This window comes from Mustela nigripes, chromosome X (assembly GCF_022355385.1).
Source record: "Mustela nigripes isolate SB6536 chromosome X, MUSNIG.SB6536, whole genome shotgun sequence".
In the NCBI taxonomy this organism is placed as follows: domain Eukaryota; kingdom Metazoa; phylum Chordata; class Mammalia; order Carnivora; family Mustelidae; genus Mustela; species Mustela nigripes.
In genome coordinates this window covers 67,148,201-67,163,605 of record NC_081575.1, presented here as the reverse complement: position 1 = coordinate 67,163,605, position 15,405 = coordinate 67,148,201, and the positions used below count along the sequence as shown (strand labels likewise).

At 40.3% G+C, this 15,405-nt stretch overlaps 1 protein-coding gene across 8 annotated transcripts in view; it reads right to left on the bottom strand.

Moving 5' to 3' along the window:
- Nucleotides 1-15,405, bottom strand: part of HDAC8 (histone deacetylase 8) — a 223,377-nt gene that overhangs the window by 137,472 nt on the left and 70,500 nt on the right. Inside the window, exon 9 of one of the 8 annotated variants that reach the window (XM_059385643.1) lies at nucleotides 9,805-10,017. The exons of the other annotated variants lie outside the window; for them this stretch is intronic. Coding sequence (XP_059241626.1) covers nucleotides 10,008-10,017 — 10 coding nt within the window. The 3' untranslated portion in view covers nucleotides 9,805-10,007. Of the gene's footprint in view, nucleotides 1-9,804; nucleotides 10,018-15,405 lie in introns of those variants that run through there. 8 annotated transcript variants of the gene reach the window in all.

Below are 15,405 nucleotides of genomic sequence, written 5' to 3'. Positions count from 1 at the left end.
GGGGGGTGGGAGGTTGGGGTACCAGGTGGTGGGTATTATAGAGGGCATGGATTGCATGGAGCACTGGGTGTGGTGAAAAAATAATGAATACTGTTATGCTGAAAATAAATAAAAAATATTTTTAAGTCTTTTAAAAAAGCAACTTTACTGATATTCATGTAACATACGATTCTCCTATTTAAAGTGTACAATTTGGCAGCTTTTAGTATATTTATGGAGTTGTACAACCATTACCACAATGAATTTCAGAACATTTCCATCATCCCCCAAAGAAACTCTGTACTCATTAGCTGCTACTACCCATTTCTACCATTCTTCAATCCCCAGGCCCTGGCGACCACTAATCTTCTCTCTGTCTCTATAGATTTGTCTGATTTTGACCACTCATATAAATGGAATTATATCACATGTGGTTTGTAACTGGCTTTATCTGGTATATTATGTTCACAGTTCATCTGTATTGTAGCATGTATCAATACATTATTCCTTTTTACAACCAAATTATATTCCCTTATCTGCATATACCAAATTTTCTTTATCCATTCATCAGTTGATGGGCATCTGGGTTAATTCTACTTTTTGGCTAATATGAAAAATGCTGCTGTGGACATTTGTGTAGAAGTTTTTGTGTAGCAGGTTTTCATTTTTCTTGGTTACATACCTAGGAGTAGAATTTCTGGGTCATGTCGTAACTCCAGGTGTAGAAAGGTGACTTGCAGGCAACGGAAGTTTATGACAAAGAACAGACTTTCTGGGTGAGGTGACTGAGGCAAACCATGAACAGTGTAGTTTGCCTCATTTATAGGGAATTTGTTTTCCACAGTGGTGGCACCAGTTTACATTCACAACAGCAACGTAGAATATATGAGGGTTCTAATTCTTCAACATCTTTTACCAATACTTGTTGTTTTCTCTTTTGTTTGACTGTTGCCAACTAAGGGGGTGTAAAGTAGTATCTCATGGTGGTTTTGATATGTATTTCTCTAGTGACTAATGGTGCTGAGTATATTTCCATGTTCTTTTTGGCCATTTGTATTATCTTTTTGGAGCAATGCCTATGCAAGTCCTTTGCTCATTTGCCTTTTTCATATTGAGTTGTAGGTATTTGTATATTCTAAATACAAGTCTCTTATCAGATACATGATTTGCATATTTTTCTCCCATTCTGTGGGTTGTCTTTAAAATTTTCTTGACAGTATCCTTCGAAGCACAAAACTTTTCTTATTTTGATGAAATCCAGCTTATCTATTTTTTCTTTGGCTACTTGTGGTTTGGGGTATTATATTAATTCAAGGCCATGAATATTTTTTAATTCAAGGACATGAATATTTACATCTATGTCTTCTAAGAGTTTTGTAGTTTTATTTTTGTAATTTAGACTATTTGGACATAAGTTTTGTATATGGTGTGAGGTAAAGGTCTAGATTCATCCTTTTGGATTGTGATATCCAGTAGCCCCAGCACTATTTATTGAAAAGACTATTTGTCCCCAGGTGATTGTCTTGGCACTCTTTGGGTAAAATCCAAATGGGTAACATTGACTGCGAGGGCTTCTTGACTCTGAACTACATTCCATTGCTCATATGTCCAACCCATGCCAGCACCACACTGTCTTGATTACAGTAGGTTTTTAGTAAGTTTTGAAGTTGGGAAGTGTAAGTCTCCCAACTTTGTTCTTCCTTTTTAAGATTCTTGTAACATTCTGGGTTAAATTCTCATATAAATTTTAGGATCAGCTTGGCAATTTCTACAATGTCAGCTGTGATTTACAGCTCCATTTTGACTATGCTGAACCCGTCATTTTACCTCCTTCTCTATTCCTTGTCTCTGCTATTGACAGCCCATCCTTTCAGTCACCCATGCTCAAAACTCTGAGGTTCTTTGTGATTCCTCCCTTTCTCTGCTCCTTTTCAGTTACCCGTCTTGCATCAATCTTTCTCCCACTGCTTTCTCTCCACTCCCACAGCAGTACTGGCCCTTATGACCTCCTTTGTGGATTACATCAATAGCTTCCTAATTAACTTTCCTGTCTCAAGTCTCTTACCTCTCCAATCCATCATGCACATACTCTAACTACCACCAGATTAATTTTCCTTAGGGATTGTTTTGATCAAGTCACCTCCTTACTCAAAATCCTTCAATGTCCCTGTATTGTCTTTAGATAATGCTTAAAATTCTTAGCCTAAATTTCAAAGTCCTTCATGATCTGATTCCAGCCTCCCTTTTCATCTTATTTTCCAATAACCCCTTAACCCCTATTATTCTGTAGGAAAACTACACTGTCCATGGTTCACCTCAGTCACCTTGCCCAGAAAGTATGCTTGTTGTCATAAACTTCCTTGTGCTTGCAAGTCACCTTTCTACACATGTACATCATATTTACTCTTTCAAGGCTGGCTCAAGTCCCATCTCCCTCCTGGATAAAAAACTGATAGTAGTAGCAGTTAACATTCATTGGACACTTTATTCAAAACACAGCACTGTTCTATGTACTTTACATGTATCAGCTCATTTGACTCTCTAAACAATTTATTAGATAGGTATCCTTATTAATTCTATTTTACTGATAGGGAAGCGACAGCACAGAAGGGTTAAAAAAAATCTGTGCAAGACACACAGCTATTAAGTGGCAGAGCTGGGGTTTGAACCCAGGGATCCTGGCACCAGAGTCCATGCTCTAAGCTACTACTACAAGGTACCTGCTTCCATGACATACTATCAGGTGCTGGTGCAGCCACTCCACACACATTACTCTGTATCTCAGCAGTAGCAGCCACAGCATTAATACTTTTTGAGTGTTAAACTTGCTGAGCAAGCTCTGATTGTATTATTCCCTCATTCTAAAATCTTCAGCAGCTCCCCCAATCCTTACAGAATATGGTATAAAGTTTCATAGCTAAGAATTCCAGCTCTTGCATGATGTGATTCCCACCCGCTTTTCCAATCTTCTTTGCAACTTGTCCCTCTCATGCATTTTACAGTTCAGCCAAACTAAACCGATGTTCTTTGTACATAGCTCAGCCTCTTCTGACTTTGATAATTCTGTATCCTCTGTACAGAAGATCCTTCCCTCCTTATAATCTGTCTAAATTTGACCCAGATTTCATCAATACATACATATTCACACTTTGTAAAGATATAGCAATTAGCTACCCTTTAGAGCCCAGATCAAATGTTACCTCCTCAATTAAGTCTTTTTCTGAAGTATTTTCTCCCTTTGAGTACCAATAGCATTTTGTTTTTTATGGTTCCTATAACTTTCTACATTTTATTCTATTTAGCTGTTTGATTATCAATACATATGTATATTCCTTTATGTATCTATAATGTTAAAGTTCCCATTAACTTCCATGCAGGTGGAATCAATATCTTATACATAGTAGGCATTCAGTAAATAATCATTAAGTGACTAGATAAATAAAATATCACTCTAGATTGCTTTTGGGAAAGTTTCCCTAACCACTGTACTATTTGCTACACTGCAAATCATTAATTTAAGGTTTTGGAAAAGTCTAAAATCTCTTTCCCAGAAAGGAGGTGGGTTGGGGTAGGGGTGGGGAGAACGGACAGGCATCTCATTACACTACATTAGTGACTTCCCTAAAACACACATGATATTCATTTGAAAAGCAGTTTCTTGATGAGAAACCTAATCCTTCAGTATTCGGCAGTCTGGATTTCAGACAAGGCTATGCAAATGAGGAAGAGAAGCTGGGGCAGTTGTTTCTACAGGCATTGATTTGAGGAAGGCTGTGGTTGCCTGAGGAGGATAAAAGCTAGGCATGATGGCAATAATGATGTTTTCACATAAAAGGGAAAGCCCGAGAACCAAATTGTAGAGCTATACCCCCTTCTCTTATTCCATCAGGGTAGATCACAGTGTCTATGGTGTTAATTCACTTGTGCGACTTTACCTCTAAATACCAAGGGCAGGACCTGGTTTGGTTTGTTTGTTTTTAAATACTCAAAGTCCTGAAAGATTCAACTCAGGGCAATGGGATGCTAGAGAGTGTTACAGTTACCCATAATCAATGCTGATGGTAGGATCAGGTAACCCAAATTTGTCATTCTACCCAGACTTCTGAGGGGGCAGGCTGCTGACTTTCTAACTTGCAAACCAGCCTAGACCAGTCTTATCATCTTTACGTATTCCAACAAGCACTCTCAGCATCCTCTAGAGACATCCTCAACAGAGTCTAAAAAAGGAGGAACTCAAAGTTGAAAAACCAAAAAGGGTAGCATGGGGAGGGAGAGAAGAGAGAAATATTTGTTACTAATGCTGTTCACTCCCCAAATCAGCCTGAGCAAAGTTATTGCCAGCAGTGATACATTTTCTATAATATAAATTTTAAACTGATTGCATTGGATGGAACTCAGAGGGTGATTGTGTTAAGGACCCAAAGTATCACTAATCAAGTCCCAAATGGGAACTCTTCAACTTTTCACAGGCACAGTTTCTCTAAATTCCCTCAATCCTATCTCAACTCAGGTACTGCTGACTCATTCTGCAAAAACTCAACCTGCCAGGGGATGCGGCATATGGTAAATGCCTCAATGATTCCTGAATATTTTTTACAAAGGGTTCAGGGATGCAGAGAATTGGGGTGGGGAGCTCCCTGTAATGAAGATGATGTGCCATTTTGTTTGGGGCCTCTTGGCCATATCCAGAAGACATCTAATTTCCTATAAGTTTCTCTTTCTGCTTTTGGCATCAGATAAGTGGTACTGGTTTCATTAACATCTTCAGTACAAAAAACAAAACAAAAAACCCAAAGCCACAAAATAAAGCAATCCTCAAGCCCCAAAACCCCTAACTACTACCTCCAACAAACAATCAATCCTTACATCCCCTTGGCTGTTTTAATTTTCAAGATACAGTTTCTTAAGCATTTTACATGGGCATCTTTTCTCTCACTGCTGAGTCTATTATATAGAAACATGAATTCTAATTGGCATTTCTTTCTTTACTATGTGCCTTGTAGTAAGTAATTCTACTCATCAATTATATGTCATCTTGGCAACAGAAAGGGCTGTGCACTATTTTTAGTTTATTATTACTTAATCTCTTTACCTCTTTGAAATAAACCATTCTCATTCTCACAGGAGAGAGTGAGTCATTCAGAATTAAAGGACCTTACCAGTGGCAGAGAGTGAATATTCAGAGTTAGAATTAGAACACTAATTCTAATTCGAATCCAGTGCTCTTTTCCCTCAACCCCAGTGCTCTTTGGCTCCTTTCGTTCTGAAAGGTCAGAGGGCCCAGCAAGCAGAGTATTACTGGCCAGCGGGTAGGGTAAGGAAGAGGCAGGCTAGTTTGGAGAGCTAAGTTAGAACAAATAAACAAAGAAAAAACTCAAAACCAAAATGGTAGAAGACCTAAAGAATATGAATCCTAAGGCTAGATGGGCTAACAGCTTTTCTTTTTGTTTAAAAAAAAAAAGGTTTTTATTTATTTCTCTGACAGAGGGTGAGAGAGAGCACAGCAGGGGGAGCGGCAGGCAGAGGGAAAGGGAGCAGCAGACTCCCTGCTGAGCAGGGAGCTCCATGCGAGGCTCCATCCTGTGACCCTGGGATCATGACCTGAGCTGAAGGCAGACGATTAATGATTGAGCCACCCAGGCGCCCCTGGACTAACAGCTCTTTATTTCCTCTCAGGTAGTACCTGTCACTGCTCTGTCACCACCAGGACTGCGCATACAGCACAGACTGCATTCAACTCTATGTCACAGTATCTGGGTCTATGTCTCATCCATTCTCTATGTGGCCTCCACAGCACAGGGTTCAGGGAGAACACTGCACTTGGCATCAAAGTGTCTGCCCCAGCAACTTGGACAAATAACTTCACTTCTCTGAACCTCAGTTTCCTTTTCTGTAGAACCAGAAGAGTATTTTCTCCCTCACAGGGTTCTTCTGAGGATTAAAGGATAGAACATTTGCAAAAGTCTTCTCCCAGCACCAGGCCCCATTATAAGCACTCCCTGATGTTGAGTAGGTAAATGAATGGCCTGAAATCAGGCCCTTTGAGTGCTATGCTAATTATCTCAGCCCACTGAGATACAGTTGAGTTCAGCACTGCATACCATAGCAGTGACTTCCCAAACAGGACTCTAATGTTCCCCAAAGGCAGAGAGCAATTTCATAGTGTCACTGCCTGGTTATACCTGTTCTAGGAATACAGTAATTCCTTTTCCAGGGCTACCAATCTATTACCTTTCACCAAACACAAAATTCACTTTAAGAAGGGACAGGAACACAAATGCCTTTCTGTTAGATAGAGGTTGGGAGAATATATTATTAAAATTGAAACCGACTTCTCTGATTTCTTGGGCAAAAAATCAGATTGGAAGCCAAACAGCTATTTGGCCTTTGCAGACCCTGGATAGGGATGCCCTTGGGGGAAAGGAGAGAGCTGGAATCATTCCAAACTGTAGTTGCAACATTTGTGTGTATATTTACTGCTGGTGCTTGCGCTCTCTGTGCTTAGTTTTTACTCTCTAAGCCTTGCCGACTTTACAATTTACCTAGAGTACGGGTAGAAATACAGGCCTGTATCTCTGTTTCTCATTTCCTAATCATATTTTCTACCCGCTCCATACACCTGATATGTTGTTTTCAGTTCGACTGCCCTGATTTTTAAACTTAGGTAGAAAATAATGATTTGTTAACAATAAACATGCCCCTAGCTCTTCCCTCACTCTTCTTTACCAAGGAGGCCCTCCCTACGATTCAAAGACAAAATCCTGCCATATAGTTAGCACCTGGTGCAGCTCATCAAAACAAAATATCATTTCCCAGATGATTGGAAATTTCTGCAATGCCGTCACACAATGAGGTGTGTAAGAAAGAGTTTGGGGATTGATTTTCATCATTAACTTGATATTGCCTGGTTTTCGTGGGACTTAAAAAGAAATGCATTTTTATTACTTTGAAGTACTGCACACAGAATAACTCCAACTCATCATATTTTAACAGTTATTTTTCTGGGGCAGGATGTATTTTAAACATGCCTATGTTAGAGTGTCTGGTGGATCATTCAGGATCAGTGTCCTGTTGCTTGATGAAATCCAGATCACTTCAATGAGATCCAGATGGGGAAACTGGGTCTCTGGCAATGGCTGCCAGATCTTCTCCATATGAAATCTCTCTAGTCTGTATGCAAATTCAAAATTCTATATCCTGGAAATCCCAAACCAATCAAGTGGCGCTCTGCTTCTTAGTTACTGGACTAAACACAGGGAAGCGATTCATTCTTCGCTGAGGAAAAAAGCATGTCTTACATACATCTATCTTGGCACAAAAAGGGCTGGCTAAGCAAATTAATAGTGTAAACAGGATTGCACTGGGGAATGCTTGTCCTACTTAAGAGAATAAACTTTTTGTGCACTTTGTGCACATCCACTTACATACAAATAATTGATATGCTAATTACCAATGATTCTTAAAGCTTCTTCCCTGAGGTGCTGTACGATGCTGTTAGTCTAGTTTGAATTACTAGCATGTCCAGTGCTTGAAAGTAATAAAAACGCATTTAAAAATATTCCATGATTCAGACTGACTTTCTTCTAATTAGGCTGAGTCAGGGGGCATGCCTATATTTAAATGGGATAGATATTTTTCTACTTTCATTACTAATATATTTAAGATGTCCGCTCCCCCCCCCGCCCCCACCCTACTGCTACATCCCTTACCTTTCTCTTCAGGATTCATCTGCTTGGACTGGCCACACATAAACCCCTTGCCCTCTGGCCCACTCCTCAGCTACACTATGTAGTCTCTAGGCAAATACGTTACCTTTAGTGCCTGGCACACATATGTACCCTTTCGCTTGTTAACTCAATGGCTGGTTGTTCAGTATGGCTTTTTCTGAGGAATCTGCTCTTTGGTCCAACGGGGTATGCCTTTTGCCTGATAGCGTAGTAGGTAGCAGTGCACAGAGAGCAGAGCTCAGCCCAACTTAGCATCGGGCCTTTTTGTCGTGGGGCGGGGGGGGGGGCACCAAACTTTACTTAGTCTCTGTACGGTCCATGTCAACAGAATACATTGAGGCAGCTCATCAGTGCCGGCAGCTGCCGGGGGCACAGCAATGTCAGGCACTGTTAAAACATGTGAAAGCAAAGCCTAAAGGGTAGTTTTGCTCTGCTAGACTGAAGGGACAGAGCAGCGATAAGAGAACATCGGAGTGGAGAGGCCTAGGTTGGGGGTAGGGGGTACATGGTGGATAGCAGCTGAGAGGAGTAATATGAGTTTGATGTCAGAATGTTCTGTCAAGCACAGATCTTGTCAATTTTAGAATTCTTTTCAGAGCAGCCCTGCATGAACGGGTATAATTCTCAAGATTTCCATTTATGAGCACAGTCTTCCTGTCTCTGGATAGTTTCAGAGCATGTTCTAGTGTCAGAACTTATTAAACTGCTCTGGAAGAATCAGGTCACTTTCTCCAGGGGGTAGGGATCATTCAGCACTAAGAAGAGAGAAGAAAAAGTGAACACTGGACTGACAGAACAAATGCATGGAATTCCAGGAGATTGGCCTCCTTGACTTAAATGAAAAAAAAAATATCACCTGTGAAGACTGTTTGCTGGAGGAGGGGCCTATCAAGGTGTCAGGGCTTACTTGGCCTGGGAGTTTAGGAATTCCTGGTCATGAAAGACACTGGCCAAGAGGGAGAGGAGAAGAATATAAGAACTGTCCCTCTAACCACCTGTATGTATTTATTTATTTATATTTATTTATTTTTTAAAGATTTTATTTATTGATCTGTCAGAGAGACAGAGAGAGAAGTGGCAGAGGGGGGTGGGAGAGGCAGGCAGAAGGAGAAGCAAGATTCCTGCTGAGCAAGCAGCCCAAGGTGGGACTTGATCCCAGGACCCTGGGATCATGACCTGAGCCAGAGGCAGATACTTCACCGACTGAGCCACCCAGGGGTCCCTAACCACCTGAATTTGAAGCTCAAAGGATCAGAGATTGGAGGAAAAAAACAGTTCTTCACTGCAACCCTAACTAAGTACTAGGGATAGGCAGGGTGAGCTCACTGACAGAGGGTACAGGACAATATAGATAATTGAGCTCAGCATCCTCCCTCCAAATTATCCCATATTCATAGGCAGTTAATATCTTTTGAATGTAATATTTTAAAGGAAACATCAAACTAGGAATAATAAATGAATGGCCCATTTTGGCCTCATTTACACCTGTGGCTAACATTAACAGCAAATTTAATTAGTGTCTGAGTCATCCATCTTCCAGAAACAATAGGCAATTTTGCATCTGCCATACCACATAGAGGCAGGACAGAAGCTTACCAAATAGAACAAAAGCATTTAATACAAATATCTTATAGCAGGCTGAGTTCAAAGGGTGAGGTTTAGAAAATGAATTAGCAGATTCTGTTGCCTTTATCACTGGGCCAAAGTGAGCTAGGCATGATCCCGTGGTGTAGCCATGACCCAGCTGAAGAAGGGGAGAAAAAGTATATAAAGAATTCTGACCAACTCTCAGATTGTGATCAAAATGTAAGTACAGTTATCTGGATATTTGTTCTTAAATGCAAATTTCTAGAGGACTCTTCTCTTCTCATCAACTGAAAGAGAATTTCAAAATATTTGTCACGCTTAAAATATTTATGTGTGAACATGTACTTGTATTGCTTTTGCACATCACCAAGACCAGAGCAGTAGGCTATACTTGTTGGGTTCTCTTTCACCAATGATCTATCTACCTGATTGTAAAATTGAATGATAAGGAGTTTGGAGTCCCAAGTCAAAGATGAATTCTAGATGATTTATCATTACAGTGAAAGAAAAACTTATCATCATTAAAACATCTCTTCTTTAAATATTAACATCAAAAGTCAACAGTGAATGGAAACATTTCACTTAAATGTCCTTTCGTGATGTCCCTCGGTTCTCATTTTATTCCATTGGTAGTGGATGAATGGCTTATAGCATGGATGAAGAATCTCTACTCTGCATGTAGACACAGCCTTCTGCCAGGATCAAGAGATGATATCAATTAGGCCTACAGTTGCAAAAATGCATCATGTTAAAAATCTTTAGCAGTACCAATTTAAAAAAACACACATGAAATGCCATGTAATACTATTTACTTTCTAAAATAGAAAGTCAGGATTTCCTCCATTGAAAATAAAGGAAAAAGCAGATTTACAGAATCTCCACGTTTCCAAACTTTAGGAATTTAAATTAGGAATAGTAATTAGGAATTTTAACACAAGAAGTAAAATCTGGCAATAGTTATTCTTATTTTCTATCCATAAAATTACAAATGAATTCCTCAGGATTAGGAGATTCTATTTCCCACCCCCCAAACTCCAAGTCACACTTGCATGAACATAAACACGATGAATTATGTATATAATAAATCATGTGGCTCATATGCATAAACCCAAATGGTTTTTTTTACAAGGGGTTTTCTGTAATCCCCCGAGATAAAATTTTCCAAGAAGTCTTGGGGATGGTATTTTTTTCCTTGTAAAAAAAATTCATAATTCTAGGTGACACTTTGGGGACAGGGTAGCTGATGGTTAGCAGGCAGACAGATGTGGATTTAAACTCTGGCTTCACCACTTACTAGTTGTATGACCTGAAGCTAATCAATTTTTCTTTTTTCTTTTAATCTTAATTTTTTATTTTTCATAAACATATATTTTTATCCCCAGGGGTACAGGTCTGTGAATCACCAGGTTTACACACTTCACAGCACTCACCAAATCACATACCCTCCCCAATGTCCATAATCCCACCCCCTTCTCCCAACCCCCCTCCCCCCAGCAACCCTCAGTTTGTTTTGTGAGATTAAGAGTCACTTATGGTTTGTCTCCCTCCCAATCCCATCTTGTTTCATTTATTCTTCTTCTACCCACTTAAGCCTCCATGTTGCATCACCACTTCTATGCAGCCATCAAAAGAAATGAAATCTTGCCATTTGCAACAACATGGATGGAACTAGAGCGTATCATGCTTAGCTAATCAATTTTTCTAAGCTATAGTTTTCTCATTTGTAAAATGGGAATCAGATTACCTACCTTTGTAGGCACTCTATATTATATGCTGTCATAAGGATCAAGTGAGAAGGATCAAATAAATGTTCAGTGCAATTCCTGACACAGGCAAGTGCTCCCTTGGAGCTAAGCTCCAGGGTGGGAGCCTAATCCACAGTCAGTACCCAGATACAGTGCCGGCATAAAGCAGATGCTCAATAAATATTTGCTGAATGAATGAATAAAACAGTGTTATTATACTTAAAGTTACACAAACCCCCTACTTGCGTGGTAGCTCCCCACTTTATTTTTGTTAATGTTTTAAAAATCTTATAAGGTGACTTGAGCTGCTCAGTTCTTTTTGTAGCGAGGTCGGAGTGGCTTCAGAGAGGTGAATTTTGGCTCACACCATAAACATATACTACTGAGACATTATCTTAAGAATTAGTGATGGTGTCTTCTCTTCCTTGTTGGATAACACTGGAGCTCCATACAGATGGACAAAAGGAATTCTCCAAAGGAATAAAAACTTAGGCTTAAATGAGCTCTTCCTTTAATGAGCTTGTCGCTGTCCTAGAGAACAAGTTCTTTCTGGGTAGTCTACTCTGGTTGGCCCATGCCCAGTAGAATTAACATTTGCATTTAGCAGTTGAAGAGCTATAAAAAATTATTTACAACAAAGTAGTATAATTTTTCTCCCATAAAAGAAAGGAGGCAAAAATAATAAGTTTTTTTTTTTCCACTTCTGGGATCTTGACTATTTTTTTTTAGGTTAGTGGTCATTGAGGGGGAAGAAAGGTTTCTTTCAGTTTTGAGCTATAGAATGTAAAAGCCACAGGACTCAAGGTAGACAGGCCAAGGACCGAATACAGGTAGATTTTTACTTTAAGAAACTATTGTTAGAAAACTTAGTTCAGCAGGATAAGATCATTTCCTTGGTTGGGTTGATAGCTCTCACTAGCAAAGTTTTGCATATGTGGATATAAAGACTGCTCTCGTGAAAAGTCCTGTTTAACAGAGCCTCTCCTTAGTCCTATTCATTGTGAAGTTTCTTTAACAGTGTGTTTTCCTTTTGGTGAAATATTTATGCGGTGGCTGTACTTAATTATCTTACCAAGTTAACAGTTGAATATTCTTAATAAAATGTGAGGGTGTTTTTTCCAAAATGTTGAATTGTCCACTTCAATATATTTTGTATCCATACACACCACATAGATACATATATATATGTGTATATCTATATATGTACAGATATATAGCTTTCCTATGAGTTATATACTAATTGGATATTTAATAAAGGATGTTTTCTGGCTATTGGGGCTATAAAATGACAGGTAGGATAAAAACTAAAAAGCTTAAGTACAGCCCTGAATTTCTTTTTCAAACCACACATATGTCAAAATAGTTCACAGTAAGCAAGTAGTTTGGTCATTTTGCAAGATTTGAGGTTTCAGATCAAAAACCTCTCTAGAACCCACAGCAAGGAAGTACGCATCAGTATCCTTGTGTCCGGTAGTCCTCAACTACAAATGCTCCCAACATCATCAAAGCAGTGCTTTGGGTAATAGCTTAAACATTAATAAGACTATCTCAGGGGTGCCCGTGTGGCTCAGTGGGTTAAAGCCTCTGCCTTCGGCTCAGGTCATGGTCCCAGGGTCCTGGGATGGAGCACAACATTGGGCTCTCTGCTCAGCAGGGAGCCTGCTTCCTCCTCTCTCTCTGCCTGCCTCTCTGCCTACTTGTGATCCCTGTCTGTCAAATAAATAAATAAAATCTTTAAAAAAAAAAAGACTATCTCACGTTGCATTCAGATACAGTTAGAAAGCAAGAACAAGTTAAACATAGAGCAGTATTTCATCTTTCAGATGACATAGTTTGGAAACCAGCAAAACCCTCCCTTTAGCAAATCAGCCTTCTTTACCCATCAAACTTTGTGTGTATGTGTTCATGTGGCCAAGGAGGGGGAGTGGGCTTTCATGTAAATCAAGAATATAACCATTGTCTCTCTGCTGGGACCACAGCTTCTATTTGAAGGAGGTGTGCTTACAAGAATGATGTTAATATTCTTTTATGTTAGTTAAAACAGGCTTCTGCTTATAATACCAACTCTAGTAGCTCCCATGAAAATTATGGGAAGATTTTGGGAATCAGTGACCCTCACCCTTCCAAATGAGTGTTGAATGACCTAGGTATCTCTGACTAAGATGATCTTTTACATAAGATGGAATTCAAGGTCTTTTGGTGCTGAAAATATCCCTGTAGATTCCTTATCTCGTCTATTAAAAAAAAGAAACCCTAAGCCCCCTCCCCCCCCTTTTTTTTTTAATTAAGAGGGTGTGCCTGGGCACCTGGGTGGCTCAGTGGGTTAAGCGTCGGCCTTCGGCTCAGGGGCTCAGGTCACGATTCCAGGGTCCTGGGATCAAGCCCCACCCCCATGGAAGGCTCCTTGCTCTGCGGGAAGTCTGCTTCTCTCTCCTTCTGCCCCTCTTCCCACCTGTGCTCTCTCCCCTCCCTCTTTCTCTCAGATAAATAAGATCTTCAAAAAAAGAGGGTGTGCTCAACCTTAAGATGAAATCATTAAGTCAGACTAGCTAACAAAGTCAAAGGAGGCTATGGCAGAGGAAAAAGCCACACAGGAAGAAAGGATAGGAAAGACAAAAGGGCTCATGAATCCCACAGGGAGCGGCAGTTCAGGAGCAAACTAGAAATTGAATGGCAAACGAAAATTAGAGTATCTTTTAAGTGAACCAGCAATAAGAGATCTTTTATTTTATCACAGGTAAGGAGCAAGCCAGAAAATCAGTGGGCTCATGGAACATAAAGGATTAAATGGAGATAGCAGATATACTACGTGACTTTTTTTTTTAAACATGAGTAAGCCATTCTATGTTGACTCAATCTTTTGAGGTAGGCAGATGGGTCAGAGGTCATAGTAGAAAAAGGGCAAGAGACTCTGCTTCCCAGCAGCAAGCTACAAGTAGTCAAAAACAGAATGACAAGCTAAGTGATATAGTTACCAGGGCTGAACCTCTATAAAACCACTTAGTTGGCAAAGAGTGGTTTTTTTTTTTCTGTGCCTCTTTCCCTCTACTGCTCCACTAACCCAGTTCCTCCTCCTCTGAACGCTCAGAGTGCTCGTGCTCTAACCCTTTTCAAAATCTGCTATCAAGAGAGCATACATCTCTGGCAGAGTGAAGGTTAGGAGGAGGGGTTGTGGCAAAATTCCATTTTAAGGCCTATCTCTCATTGTAGAATAAAAGTGCATTTCCTGTTAAAGGAATTTCAGGCGACAGATGGGAGAGATGTTTGGGTCAGGAAGCCTTCTTGGCACCCTTGGAATCAGAGCTGCCTTCACATAACGCCCTGAGCACACTTGACTTCTGAAAGAAATCAAAGGGGATACTTATTGTACCTCTAATGAAAACCCGGAACCTGTTATCCTGGATGATCAGTGTGTAGATTGGTGGTGTGCCTCCACGAGGCAAAAGGGGCCCTGGGAACCATAAGGTGATGAGTGTCTGGTACTTTAGGAAGCAAACTGGAAGAATGTTTAGTCAGTGCTGGCCTCCCATACACTACGGTGGGGGCAGCAAGATGGTTTCTATAAAGGGAAGTCATATGTGATCTTCCATGGATCTTTTCTTTGGGGCTAAATTCGCTTATTTTTAATTTATTATTTATTTTAAAAAGATATTATGTATTCATTTGACAGAGATAGAGACAGAGAGAGAGAGAGAGAGAGAGAGAGAGAAAGACAGCCCGAGAACACAAGTAGAGGGAATGGCAGAGGGAGAGGGAGAACCAGGTTCCCCAACGAGCAGGGACCCCAACGTGGGGCTCAATCCCAGGCCCCTGGGATCATGTCCTGAGCTGAAGGCAAATGCTCAGCCATATGAGCCACCTGGGTGCCCCTAAATTCACTTTTTAAAAAAAGGATTTTATTTATTTATTTCACAGGGACAGACACAGTGAGAGAGGGAACACAAGCAGGGATAATGGGAAAGGGAAGAGCAGGCTCTCCGCGGAATAGGGAGCCCCAATGTGGGGCTCGATTCCAGGACCCTGGGAATTATGACCTGAGCTGAAGGCAGATGCTTAATGACTGAGCCACCCAGGTGGCCCCCTAAATTCATTTTTTAAATGCTTCTAATTAAGTCTGATACTGAGGCTATATTAAAACAGGAATTACTATGGGATTAAACATTTTTTATCCTGTAGTAGGAACTGGTTTAGAGAAAGAGAAAATATAAGGGAGCAACAGACATTATGCTCACGGAAGGAGGGTGAGTAGGAGATTTCCTTGGGAGTGGACACTCCCCAGGTCAGCAGACAATACTTAGCTCTTTTAGGTAGTGAAATGCCAGACTGATTGGGGGGCTAAAGGTAGATCTCAAGAGGTTTTATGATTG